The 14,694-nt window shown below is 45.0% G+C and overlaps 3 protein-coding genes across 4 annotated transcripts in view; 2 read left to right on the plus strand and 1 right to left on the minus strand.

Moving 5' to 3' along the window:
* LRCH2 (leucine rich repeats and calponin homology domain containing 2) overlaps positions 1–14,694 on the minus strand; it is a 120,971-nt gene that overhangs the window by 74,018 nt on the left and 32,259 nt on the right. For both annotated transcript variants that reach the window (XM_016943778.3, XM_016943777.3), the window contains exon 2: positions 890–1,034. In XM_016943778.3, the coding sequence (XP_016799267.2) occupies positions 890–1,034 (145 nt within the window). The remainder of the gene's footprint in view (positions 1–889; positions 1,035–14,694) is intronic.
* On the plus strand, positions 2,039–8,195 carry RBMXL3 (RBMX like 3). The gene has a single exon (XM_016947394.4). It carries the CDS (start codon positions 2,105–2,107, stop codon positions 5,561–5,563), a length of 3,459 nt encoding a protein of 1,152 aa, XP_016802883.3. The 5' UTR covers positions 2,039–2,104; the 3' UTR covers positions 5,564–8,195.
* On the plus strand, positions 11,334–11,651 carry LOC129138852 (large ribosomal subunit protein eL36-like). The gene has a single exon (XM_054676941.1). The coding sequence runs from the start codon at positions 11,334–11,336 to the stop codon at positions 11,649–11,651; it is 318 nt and encodes a 105-aa protein (XP_054532916.1).

Below are 14,694 nucleotides of genomic sequence, written 5' to 3' on the forward strand. Positions count from 1 at the left end.
TAAAAAAAGAAAAAAATTCAAAAATTAAGTCACAATATATCAATTTTCATTCAATGTTACTGATTTGGCAGGGAAAGTTTTTTTCTTATACTTACTGAGTGTTCATTCTTTTACATATATAGGGTAAAAGCTATGTATGAATGAGAGCTCTATAGCCAGACTGCTTTGATTTTAATCTTGGCTCTACCACTTGCTGAATATATCTATGAATTTGGACAAATAGCTTAACCCAATTTCCTCATCTGTAATGCAGGGATAACAATAGTACCTATCTCAAAATGCTGTCATGAAAACTAGATAAGGTAATATGGGTAAAGCGTTTGAAACACTGACTGCCTGGCACATGGTAAGCACTTACTAAGTATAAACATGAACTGTCATCCACTTCCAAACCTTTCAACATTCTCACCCCACTCTAACCATCCTTGAAGTAGAAGCAAGAAGTCACAAAAGTGAGAAAAAATAACTCAAGCACTGTTTGTTTCACATATCTAAGGATGCATATAAAATCTGTATCGTGGTGCTATAATTTCAGGAAATATTTATGGTCTAAAGCCTTGCTACTGAAACTGAGGTCTAAGGACCAGCAGGTAGGCATGAGCATTGCCAAGGGGCCTGTTAGAAATGCAGGCCCCATAACAGACCTAAGAAATTAGAATCTGCATTCTAACAGATCCCCGGGTAATTCCTGTGTGTTAAAGTTTGCTAAGCTCTGCTCTCAAGAACAAGACAAAAGCCTACAAAATAATGTGAACATATAAAAAACACAAATAAGATACTGCTGAAATAAATTTAAGCTACACAGCCAAATCAAACATATTCCTTTGCGACTAAAAAAGGATTAGAACAACAATAAAAACCAAAATTTATTTTTAAATTGTTTCCTTACCTAATGTTAAGGTATGTTAACATCTGCAGATTTTTAATGGCTTCAGGAATGGTTTTGATGCAATTATGATATAAATTTAATGTTTCAAGGGGTGCAAATAACCAGACATCAGAAGGAATTTCTGTAAAACGATTTCTGGAAAGATCTGAAAAGAAAATAGTGAGTATTAAACATATACCTATATCTATGGTAATTAAAAGAACTATTTTCACACTTGCTGAATCACTTAGAATCTAAGCAACTACTTAAAATACTTTAAAATATACAATATTATCCATCAATACCTTGAAGGCAAAAAACATCATTTAGAAATACACTCATACGGCTGGGCGCGGTGGCTCACATCTGTAATACCAGCACTTTGGGAGGCCAAAGCAGGCAGATCTTTTGAGCTCAGGAGTTGGAGACCAGCCTGGCCAACATGGCGAAATCCTGTGTCTACTAAAAACACAAAAATTAGCCGGATGTGATGGTGGGCCCCTGTAATCCCAGCTTCTCAGGAGGCGGAGGCAGGAGAATCGCTTGAACCCAGGAGGCGGAGGTTGCAGGGAGCTGAGATCACGCCACTGCACTCCAGCCTGGGTGACAGAGCGAGACTCTGTCTCAAAAAAAAAAAAAAACCTCATAGAACGCATGTTTATTAACCAGATGTATTTGATATGCTTCAGTATACCTAAATTCCAAATATGCTATTTGTCTTTTAAAATACCAACGAAGAATTATCTCTGATCTTTAAAAGCAAACACAAAAATACCTCCCACGATCCCACAACCCCCTCCATCTGCCTCTTCTTTTACAGACAAACTCACATAAATCCACAACACAACTAAATTTCTTACTTACCATGGACTTCTTAACCCACTGCAATTTGGTTTCTATCCACTCTCACATCCACCAATGTAACCAACAACCACCATATCAATAACCATTCCATATGTCTGGAAAGATTATTTTCCTTTGGCTTAGAAGACTACACTTCTGGGATCTCTTCCTACCTCTCTGGCTACTTCTTATTTTCTATTCCTAGGATTTCCTCTACCTGTATCATAGACGTTGGTGTTCCCAAGAACTATGACGTAAGGTACTCTTTTCCTTCTTGAGACATACACCCCCCAACCGGTAGGAGCCACCCTCCACGAGAACGCTCGAAAGCCGCAACTAAGTTGCCGCGTCATCACTTCCCACTTCCTCTGACCCACCATTCGGCAGGGAGACATGATGGAAGCGGATCGCCCAGAGAAGCTTTTCGTTGGGGGCCTCAACCTCAAAACCGACGAGAAAGCCCTCAAAGCCGAGTTTGGCAAGTATGGCCACATAATCAAGGTGTTCCTGATTAAAGACCGAAAAACCAACAAGTCGAGAGGCTTCGCGTTCGTCACCTTCGAAAGCCCTGCAGACGCCAAGGCTGCCGCCAGAGATATGAACGGCAAGTACCTGGATGGTAAGGCCATCATGGTGGCCCAGACCATCAAACCAGCATTCGAGAGCAGCCGATGGGTCCCGCCAACCCCCGGCAGCGGCAGTCGCTCAAGGTTCTCACACAGAACCCGTGGGGGTGGCAGCAGCCCACAGCGACCCCCCTCCCAGGGCAGGCCTGATGACGGCCGCGGCTACGTGGGGTATTTCGACCTGTGGCCCTACAGGGCCCCGATGCCCAGGAAGCGCGGGCCGCCACCGCGGCACTGCGCCAGCCCACCCCACAAGAGGGCCACGCTGTGGAGCCTGGCTCACAGCGTTGGCTGTGGAATGCGCGGGAAGGCACCGACTGTGTCGGGGCAAGATGGCTACTCAGGCTTGCAGCCACGGCGCTGGGCCTGCCCACCCCGCAAGAGAGCTGCGCCCCGGTCGAGCCTGGCTCGCATTGGTGGCAGTGGAATGCCTGGGAAGGCCCCGGCCGTGTGGGGGCAAGATGGCTACTCAGGCCCGTGGGTCCGGGAGCCACTGCCCCCGTGCCGCGACCCCGGGGATTTTGTCCCCGCACTCAGAGAGTACAGCCGCCGCTATTATGGCCACTCCAGTGTCCCGGACTACTGTCCCTTGAGAGGCGACGGCAACCGAAATGGCTACAGGGGTCGCGACCATGACTACATGGATCATCCCAGCAAAGGCTCCTACCGAGAGCCCCTCAAGAGCTACGGAGGCCCATGCGGTGCTGCCCCTGTGCGGGGGACACCGCCATCTTATGGAGGAGGATGCTGCTACGAGGAGTACCAGGGCAACTCGCCCGATGCCTGCAGTGAAGGCCGCTCGTCCGAGGCCTTGCCAGTCGTCTTGCCAGACGCCTACAGCAGGGACCACTTGCCCAAAGCCTATAGTGGGGGCCGCAGCAGTTCCAGTAACGGTTACAGCCGGAGCGACCGCTATGGAGAAGAAGGCTGCTACGAGGAGTACAGAGGCCGCTCGCCCGACGCCCACAGCGGGGGCCGTAACAGTTCCAGCAACAGTTACGGCCAGAGCCACCACTATGGAGGAGAAGGCCGCTATGAGGAGTACCGAGGCCGCTATGAGGAGTACCGAGGCCGCTCACACGAGGCCCGCAGCGGGGGCCGCTCCACTGATGCCCACAGCGGGGGCCGGTCCGACAACGCCTACAGTGGGGGCCATGACAGTTCCAGCTGGAGCGACTGCTGCGGAGGAGGAGGCCGTTATGAGGAGTACCAAGGCCGCTCGCTGGATGCCAACAGTGGAGGCCGCTCACCCGAGGCCTACAGTGGGGGCCACGACAATTCCAGCTGGAGCGACCGCTATGGAGTAGGAGGCCACTATGAGGAGAACCGAGGCCACTCTCTGGATGCCAACAGCGGAGGCCGTTCACCCGACACCCACAGTGGGGGCCGCAGCAGTTCCAGCAACAGTTACGGCCAGAGCCACCGCTATGGAGGAGAAGGCCACTATGAGTACCGAGGCCGCTCGCATGACGCCCACAGTGGGGGCTGCTCTGCTGACGCCTACAGTGGGGGCCACGACAGTTCCAGCCGGAGCCACCGCTACAGAGGAGGAGGCCGCTACGTGGAGTACCGAGGCCGCTCCCTCGATGCCAACAGTGGAGGCTGCTGGCCTGATGCCTACAGTGGGGGCCACGATAGTTCCAGCCAGAGCTACCGCTACGGAGGAGGAGGCTGCTACGAGGAGTACCGAGGCCGCTCCCTCGATGCCAACAGTGGAGGCCGCTCGCCCAATGCCTACAGCGGGGGCCACGACAGTTCCAGCCGGAGCCACCGCTACGGAGGAGGAGGCTGCTACGAGGAGTACCGAGGCCGCTCCCTCGATGCCAACAGTGGAGGCCGCTGGCCTGATGCCTACAGTGGGGGCCACGATAGTTCCAGCCAGAGCAACCGCTACGGAGGAGGAGGCTGCTACGAGGAGTACCGAGGCCGCTCCCTCGATGCCAACAGTGGAGGCTGCTCGCCCAACGCCTACAGCGGGGGCCACGACAGTTCCAGCCGGAGCCACCGCTATGGAGGAGGAGGCCGCTACGAGGAGTACCAAGGCCGCTCCCTTAATGCCAACAGTGGAGGCCACTGGCCTGATGCCTACAGTGGGGGCCACGATAGTTCCAGCCAGAGCAACCGCTATGGAGGAGGAGGCTGCTACGAGGAGTACCGAGGCCGCTCCCTCGATGCCAACAGTGGAGGCCGCTCGCCTGATGCCTACAGTGGGGGCCACGACAGTTCCAGCCAGAGCAACCGCTACGGAGGAGGCAGCCGCTACGAGGAGTACCGAGGCCACTCGCTTGATGCCAACAGCAGAGGCCGCTCGCCTGACACCTACAGCTGGGGCTACGACAGTTCCAGCCAGAGCGACCACTATGGAGGAGGAGGCCGCTCGCTTGATGCCAACAGCAGTGGCCGCTTGCCTGACGCCTACAGCGGGGGCCACGACAGTTCCAGCTGGAGCCACCGCTACGGAGGAGGAGGCCGCTACGAGGAGTACCGAGGCCGCTCGCTTGATGCCAACAGCGGAGGCCGCTCACCCAATGCCTACAGTGGGGGCCGTGACAGTTCCAGCAACAGTTACGACCGGAGCCACCGCTATGGAGGAGGAGGCCACTACGAAGAGTACCGAGGCCGCTCGCACGACACCCACAGCAGGGGCCAATCGCCCGATGCCCACAGCGGGGACCGCTCCACCGAAGCCTACAGCAGGGGCCGCAACAGTTTCAGCAACAGCTATGGCCAGAGTGACCACTACGGAAGAGGAGGCCGCTACGAGGAATACCAAGGCCGCTCGCCCGATGCCTACGGCGGGGGCCGCGGCCTCAACAGTTCCAACAACAGTCATGGCCGGAGCCACCGCTACGGAGGAGGAGGCCGCTACGAGGAGTACCGAGGCCCCTCGCCTGACGCCCACAGTGGGGGCCACGACAGTTCCATCAAGAGTTACGGCCTGAGCGACCGCTACGGAGGAGGAGGCCACTACGAGGAGTACCAGGGCAGCTTGCCCGACGCCTACAGCGGCGACCACGACAGATCCAGCAACAGTTACGGCCGGAGCGACCGCTACTCGAGGGGTCGAGACCGGGTAGGCAGACCGGATCGTGGGCTCCCTCTGCCCATGGAAACGGGCAGCCCTCCCCTGCATGATTCTTACAGCCGGTCAGGCTGCAGGGTGCCCAGGGGCGGAGGCCGTCAAGGAGGCCGCTTCGAGAGGGGGGAAGGCCAGAGCAGATACTAAGCAGGAACAGACTTGGGCCCAAAAATTCCTTTTCAAAGAAACAAAAAGAAGAACCTGTTCTATGTTAACTACCCAAGGACTAGTATAAGTAGGAGTTGTTTTTACCTTTTAAGAATTTCCTGTTAAGATCTCCATTTTTATGCTTTTGTGAGGAAAAACTTAAAATTAGTTTGAAATTGTTAATGTTTCTTTCAACAAGTTCTTGTTAAAAGTATAAGATATGAACCTGACTCTTAGTCTTCTTCTATTTACAAGTTGAAATATGATTAATGGCTTCTTCCCTTGTAAATGTTCCTGATAAATGAGGCAAACAGTTCTAAGATCTTTCATAAACATCTGCTCACCTAAAATGGAAAAATGGATCATTCTGCTCATTTAAACCAACTAGATTGTGGGTGGAGAGTGGGAGGGATTGGTGTATACTACTCTTAAGATTTTAGGGTATCTTTCAAACTGAATCTCTGTGTTCCCAGTATTAAAAACCAAACAACCAGCAACAACAACAAAAATGATTTAGATCAAATGTTTATGAAAAATTATGTTCACTCAGTAAATCTGAAAAGTAAATGGAAAAAAAAAAGATACTCTACTGGGTGATTTCATCCAACCTAGATCCAAATTATATTTACATACCGATGAATTGCAAATTAAGGATATGTCTAAAAGCCTATGTTCTGATCTTCAGGACTTCACCTTGATATCTCTCAGGCACCTCAAATTCTACAAATATAACATCTGAAATGAAGATCTTTTCCCACACTTTTTTTTTTCTCATCTCAATGTCAACAACATCCTCCTGGTGAGTTGCTCAAGCCAGAAACCTGGTATTCATCCTTGATTCATTCCTCTCCTAAATTATTGCAAGTACACACAAATATACTTCCATTCATTTAAATTTTCACAAAAATAAAATCATGGAATCGTTATAACCATTACTCCTATTAAGGGTTTATTTGTTAAATGAAATTTTGAAAAATACTTAGGACATTATAGCAGTGGGTTGAAAAATAAATACTCTAGAAGAGAGTTGCTCAACCCCACCACTGTGGACCTTTTTGGTCTGGATAACCATTGTAGGGGGCTATCCTGGGCACTGTAGGATATTTAGCAGCATCTCTGGCATCTACCCACTAGATGCCAGCAACAACCTCTATTCATGGCAGACAAATAATGTCCCCAAAGGTGCAAACCCCCAAAAACTACCTGAGTAACTATCAAGTTAGTTACCTTATCATAGAAATTTACTTTGCTCACACTAGCTCATTATACTTATTTGGTTAAAAATGTAAGAAAATTTTGTGCCTCTGTCAGGAAGAGCATCCAGCCTAGCTCAATGTACCTCATTTAGCATCTGGTCTGCCCTCATAAAAACAACCTCCTCTCAGTAATGCTCAACTTCCTCATTCCAAGGGATGAGGCCTATTCACTTAGCAATATAGTAAATTCCTTATTCAGAACATTAACATATGCATTACTATATATGTAGTATATAGAGATACATATAGAGAAGGAGAGAGATATATATTCTCATTCTTAACCTTATGTAAAATTGTATAACTGGCAAAAAATAGCTATGTTTATATAATATGAAAATTTCTATTCTTCCTCCTCCCACCATAAAATTCTGAATAACTAAAAAAACAATAGAATTACTAGAAACCAAAATCTAAACTAGAAATAAATGTTTCCCAATATTCTGGCTTACCTCCTCTGGATACCCAAGCATCACACAGTTCTATTGGGGAAGAAAGTGAAGTCACTGTTTTTAGTTTAGGATATGTTTCTTTATATTTAGGGTTTTACCTCTTATTCTTGTAACTTCAGAATTCTGGGAGTTCAAAATTACTGTTTACAAGTAATTTGAAATCCTAAAAACAAAATCATGCCCAGTTTGTTATTCTGTATAATACCTAGTATTAAGTACTCATAAATAATATAGTGGTCTCAGAGATAGACGATAGTAACTTGTATTAAGATTGCAAGAATAGGGTTAAGAGAAAATGGATAAAATTTGAAATATATTTTGAAATTAGTACTCATAGGGGATGGCAAGGAGCTAGGTATGTGGAAGAAATGAGAGGAAAGAATCAAGAATGGCACCCAGGATTCTGGCCTGGACAGCTAAAATAATAATATCTAATAAACAGTGGGAGTGTTAACAGGATTTTTGTAGCTTCTTCTGCTGGTGAGGTTTTTGCTTTTTTGAAACAGAGGTGCAATGAAGGGTTCAAGTTTATATCTGTATAAACCGAGACATCTGAGAGAGACTCAAAGAGGGGCTGTTAAATGGGCATTAGACAGATGAATCTTGATCTCCTAAGTGAAGTCTGGGATGGATATATAAAATTGAAAGTTGTGGCCAGGCACAGTGGCTCATGCCTATAATCCCAGCACTTTGGGAGGCCGAGGTGGGCGGATCACGAGGTCAGGAGTTCAAGACCAGCCTGAAGAATATGATGAAACCCCGTCTCTTACTAAAAATACAAAAATTAGCCAGGCATGGTGGCGCACGCCTGTAATTCCAGCTACTCAGGAGGCCAAGGCAGGAGAATTGCTTGAACCCGGGAGGCAGAGATTGCAGTGAGCCGAGATCGTGCCACTGCACTCCAGCCTGAGTGACAGAGTGAGACTCCATCTCAAAAAAAAAAAAAATTGAAAGTTGTAGGAATATGGTTAGTTCTATTAAATCACAGAAATGGAAGGCATCACCTAATATCAGAGTATTGAATTAGAGAGATCAAGAATGGGCTATCAGGAAGGCCAACACTTAGTGAGTAGAGAAAAAACAGCAAGCAGAGAAGGCTGAAAATAATAGTCATGAGAAAACACAGTAACCAAAGAAGTTCAAAAAGTGACAGGAGGATGACCTTTGTTTTCCAAGATAGCTGACTAAAAACATTTCCAGCACACCTCATCCACTTAGAAAAACCAAAGTGGTATGTAGACAATCACACTTTGAATACATTACCCAACAGGGAACACAGGGTTCAACAGAAAAAGTGAAAGGAAACTCCAAAATCTGGGAATGAGAAGAAAAGCAGACAGCCTGTCGTGGTCAAGACTGGCTGGGAACTGGCAATGAATCCCTAAGAGAGAGTGAGTGAGTATCTTTCTGCAGTCCACTTTCCCACTGGGGAATCATACAGTCCAGGCCACAGCAGAGCACCCTGACCCACCCAAATCCTGAATCTGATTTAGGGAGCATCCAAGAGACTGAGAAGGAACTGCTTCAAGGAGGCAACATGCCCTGGGTCCCACACAATTTCTGAGAACTAAGTAGCCACAGTAAGATGCGATTCTTAATCCTAGCTCTTAGCAAACTATGAGTGGTCCTGGGAATCTGCAGCACCAGTCTTGGCCATTGGGGAAGATCAGGTTGCATCTTGTGGAGCAGGGGCTTGAGCAGGAATGGGGATCAACGGGGAATCCCACAATCAAAACTAAGAAACGGACATGGCATGGGCTCCAGCCTCTGGCACTGGAACCAGGCTCCCAATGCTCCAATCCTGAGCAGGATGAGTTACTGCAGAGGCTTGGTCTTGAGCTGGGTGCTGGCTTCTATGGCTCATGGCTGAATTATGGGCTGGGTGCAAACTGCCATACTAACAGAACAGCCAGGTTGGCTGCCACAGATGGGATGAGGGAGGGACAGCAGTGGTCTCATCCTCCCTGGCACCCATGGCAGGACCTCAGCACAGCAGCAGTCACCTCTCACCCAAGCATTTCACCAGGGGCATGAGGACTACACTGCCTGCCCCACCCCCACATCATGGCTCATGCACGCACTTGCCATTGGGAGGTGTTGCGTACAAGCTTGCCCAGTCTGGATCCACCCAGCTTCACCCTCCTAACCCTATGCCAACATGAACTGTGGGGGCCAGGTTCTGGGTGTTCCACAACCCAATCTACCACCAGGGGCACATGAGCACCAAGGGGACAGAGACTGAGCATAAACACCCTGCTTCTACAGTCTCAGCTGGCTCTTACCTGAAAGCACCACCTTCTGGCCTAGAAGCCAGTTTGCACAGCCTGTTGCAACCACTTCCAACACAAGAGCACAGTGCACGGGAACAAGGAGACTATCTCACCACCACTGCTACCTCTATCACCCACACTACTCCAATTGCTCAGGAGCTTGAGAGCCTGCTTATCTGCCTGGTATACTGCTACTAAAACTGGCATCTGAGAAAGCCACCCAGATGCCCAAACATGAGCCTGCCTGGAAACTGCCAACACAGGAGCCAGCATATGCTGTCCCAGGTCACAAGGATAGACATACTTAGCACACCTCTGCTACCATTACAACCTGATGATGGGCCCATCAGGCATTCCAGTCACAAGCACAACTTCACCACAGGCCCCACCAAGAACAACACATTAACAGAATAAGGATAGCCATACAAATTATACAGTCTTCACTACTGCATGCACCTGGAAGCAAAGCCAGAAGGCCTTACCCAACGAACATCATTGTCATATCTTCAAGAAAAAAGTCCCCCATCCACGTGAAAGTTATTTTTTTAAAAAGATGTAACTATGAAGCCAGATGAGCAGAAACCAACATAAAGATACAGAAAACATGAAAAAGCTAAGTAATATTATGGCCTCAAATGAATGTAATAATTCTCCAGCAGTAGATCCTAACCAAAAAAGAAAAAAAAAATCCTCAAAATCCCAGATAAAGAATTCAAAATATTGATTTTAAAGAAGCTCAATGAGATGCCAGAGAAATCTAAAAACCAATACAAAGAACTCAGAAAATCAATTCAGAATACAAATAAAAACTTATAACATGGAGATAAATATCTTTAAAAGATAAAAAGCCCGAGTGTGGTGGCTAACACCTACAATCTCAGCACTTTGGGAGGCCGAGGTAAGAGGACTGCTTGAGCCCAGGTGTTTAGGACCAGCTTGGGCAACATAGAGAGAAACTGTCTCTACTAAAAATACAAATATTAGCTAGGCATGGTGGCACATGCTTGTAATCCCAACTACTCAGGAAGCTGAGGCAGGAGGATCACTTGAGTCCAAAAGTTTGAGGTCATACTGAGCTATGATCACACCACTACACTCCAGCCTGGGCAAAAGAAAAAGTCTCTCTCTCTCTTTCTCTCTCTCTCTCTCTCTCTCACTCTCGCTCTCTACTACACTCCAGCCTGGGCAACAGAACAAGTCTCTCTCTCTCTCTCTCTCTCTCTCTCACACACACACACACACACACAAATTCCGAAACTAAAGGATTCATTGAAGAAAATACAAAATACATTTGAAATACTAGATCAAGCAGAAGAAAGAATTTCAGAACTTGAAGACAGGTCTTTTGAAATAATCCAGTCAGACAGAAATAAAGAAAAAGAATGAACAAAGCTTTTTCTTTTTTTTTTTTTGAACTTGCTTATTGCTTTATTTTATTTTTTTATTATACTTTAAGTTCTGGGATCCACATGCAGAACATGCAGGTTTGTTACATAGGTATACATGTGCCAATTGAGACTACATAAAATGACCAAACTTACAAATTATTGGTATTCCTGAGGGATATGAGAGATTAAAAGGCTTAGAAAGCTCATTTAACAAAATAAGAAACGAAACTTTTCCAAGTATAGCAAGATTTAGACATCCAGACACAGGAGACTCAGTGATTCCCAGGAAAACACAATGCAAAAAGGAGTTTGCCACAGCATATTATAATCAGACTGTCTAAAGTAAAAAGAATTCTAAAATCAGCAAGACAGCATTCCACCACAGCCACCATTGCAGAGCAGCAGCAATGGCTCTGTGCTACACTATGGTCGTGGGCCTCAACAAGGGCCACAAGTTGACCAAGAATGTGAGCAAGCCCAGACACAGTCGTAGCCTCGGGCGCCCGACCAAACACACCAAGTGTGTGCGGGGCATGATCCAAGAGGTATGTGGCTTCACCCCATACGAGCGGTGCACCATGGAGTTACTGAAGGTCTCCAAGGACAAACAAGCCCTCAAGTTCATCAAGAAAAGGGTGGGGACACACATCCACACCAAGAGGAAGCGGGAGGAGCTGAGCAATCTCCTGGCCATCATGAGGAAAGTTGCTGCTATGAAAGACTGAGCTCCCTGTCCTGTCCTCTCCCTGAAATAAAGAACAGCTTCACAGAAAAAATAAAATAAAATAAAATCAGCAAGAGAAAAGCACCCTGTCACCTACATAAGGAAACTCCATTAGACTAACATGAGACTTCTCACCAGAAACCTTAAAAGCCAGAAGAGAAGGGAATGACATATTAAAAATGCTGAAATAAAAAAAACCAAGACTGCCAGCCAAGAACTCAATATCCAGCAATAAGCTTCATAAATAAGAAGAAATGAAGTCTTTCAGAGACAAGCAAATGCTGAGGAATTCATCGCCACTAAACTGGCCCTACAAGAAATGCTCAAAGAACTCCTAAACGTGGAGGTAAAAGCGATATTCATCATCATAAAAACACACAAAAGTATAAAACTCACTGGTAAAGTAATCACACAAAGGAGGAAGAAAAAGGAATCAAATGGCACCACTACAGAATTCCACCAAACCACAAAGGCAAACATTCCAAGAAAAAGAAACAGAGAATTTATAAAACTAGAAAACAATTAACAATACGACAAGAACAAACCCTCACATATCAATATAAACCTTGAAAATAAATGAATTAAATGCCCCATTTAAAAGATATAGATTGGCAAAATAGATTTTAAAAACATAATCCAACTATATGATGCTTACAAGAAACTCACATTACTTGTAAAGACACATATAGACCAAAAGTAAAGGAATAGAAAGACAGTCCACACAAACAAAATCCAAAAGTGAGCAGCACTAGCTGTACTTGCATCAATTAAATCAGATATTAAATAAAAGACGGTTAAAAAAGACAAAGAACTTCATTCTGTAATAAAGGGATCAATCTGGCAAGAGGCTATAACAATTTTAAATGTATATGCACCCAACACTGGAGCACCCAGATCCATAAAACAAATATCACTAGGCCTAAAGAGAGAGATAGACAGATACAATAATGGTGGGAGACTTCAACGCACCACTCACGGCATTAGACAGATCATCCAGGTAGGAAACCAACAAAGAAACATTAGATATAAATTGGACTTTACACCAAATGGACCTAACAAATTTACAGAACATTCTGCCCAACAACTGCAGAATATACACTCTTTCAATGAGCACATGGAACATTCTCCAAGATAAACCACGTTAGGCCATAAAACAAGTATCAACAAATGTTTAAAAATGAAATCCTATCAATTATTTTCTCATAACACAGTGGAATAAATAGAAATCAATACAAAAAGGAACTTCAGAAACGATACAAACACATGGATATTACACAAGCTCCTGAACAATCATTGGATCAAAGAAGAAATTAATACAAAAGATTAAAAATTTTTTGAAACAAATGAAAATGGAAACACAACAAACCAAAACCTGTGGGATATAGCAAAAGCAGTGGTAAGAGGGAAATTTGTAGCATTAAATGCCTATTATCAAAAAAAAGAAAGATTACAAATTATCAACCTAACAATGCATCTCAAAAAACTAGAAAATCAAGAACAAACCACACTCAAAACTAGCAGAAGAAATAACAAAGATCACAGTAGAACTAAATGAAATGGGGACCAAAGAAATACAAAGTATTAAAAAAAAAAGAGTTGATTCTTCAAAAAGATAAATAAAACTGATAAACCAGTAGCTAGACTAACCTAGAAGAGAGATGAACCAAATAAACACAATGAGAAATAAAAAAGGAAATATTTCAACTGATACCACAGAAACACAATAGATCATCAGAAACTATTATGAACAACTATATACTCAACAAACAAGAAAACCTAGAGGAAAGAGATAAATTCCTGGAAACATACAACCTACCAAGATTGAACAAGGAAGAAATAGAAAATCTAAACAGGCCAATAATGAAGAGCAAAACTGAATCAGTAGTAAAAAAAAAAAAAAAAAAAAAAATCCCAATAAAGACAAGCTCAGGGATTGTTGAGGGAGCTTGGCTGAGGGATTCACAGCCAAATTCTATCAAATATAAAAAGAAGCAATACCACTCCTCCTGAAACTGTTCCAAAAAATTGAAGAGGAGAGTATTCTCCCTAATTCTTTCCATGAGGCCACTATCACCCTAATACCAAAACTGGACGAGGACACAACAACCAAAAAAGGAAAACAGCAGACCAATATCCCTGATGAACATACATGCAAGAATCCTCAACAAAATACTAGTAAATTGAATACAGGACATCAAAAAGATAATGCACTGTATCAGTTCATTTTCATGCTGCTGATAAAGACATACCTGGGACTAGGCAATTTACAAAACAAAGAGGTTTATTGGACTTACAGTTCCAAATGGCTGGGGAGGCCTCACAATCATTGTGGAAGGCAAGCAGGAGCAAGTCACATCTTACATGAATGGTGGCAGGCAAAGAGCCTGTGTAGGGAAATTCCCGTTTTTGAAACCATCAGATGTCATGAGACTCATTCACTGTCACAAGAACAGCACAGGAAAGACCCACCCCCATGATTCAACCATCTCCCACCGGATCCCTTACACGACACGTAGGAATTATGGGAGCTATAAGATGAGATTTGGGTGGGGACACAGAGCCAAACCATATCATACACCATGATCAAGTGGGTTTTATACCAAGGATGCAAAGATGGTTGAATATATGCAAATTAATAAATGTGATACATCACATAAACAAAATTAGGACAAAAAACATATGATCATCTCAATAGATGCAGAAAATGCATTTGATAAGGTTAAGCTTCCCTTCATGGTAAAAAAACCCTCAACAAACTAGGCATAGAAGGAACATACCTGAAAAAAATAAAGGCCATATACAACAAACCCATGTATCATACTGAATGGGGAAAAGCTGAAGGCCTTCCCACTAAGATCTAAAACAAGACAAAGATGCCCACTTTCACCGTTGTTATTGAATATAGTACTGGAAGTCCTAGCCAGAGCAATCGGGCAAGAGAAAGAAATAAAACACATCCAAATCAAAAAAGAGGAAGTGAAAGTATCGCAGATTGCTGATGATATCATCTTATATCTAGAAAAACCTAAAGACTCCACCAAAAA

Source organism: Pan troglodytes, chromosome X (assembly GCF_028858775.2).
Source record: "Pan troglodytes isolate AG18354 chromosome X, NHGRI_mPanTro3-v2.0_pri, whole genome shotgun sequence".
Taxonomy (NCBI): Eukaryota; Metazoa; Chordata; class Mammalia; order Primates; family Hominidae; genus Pan; species Pan troglodytes.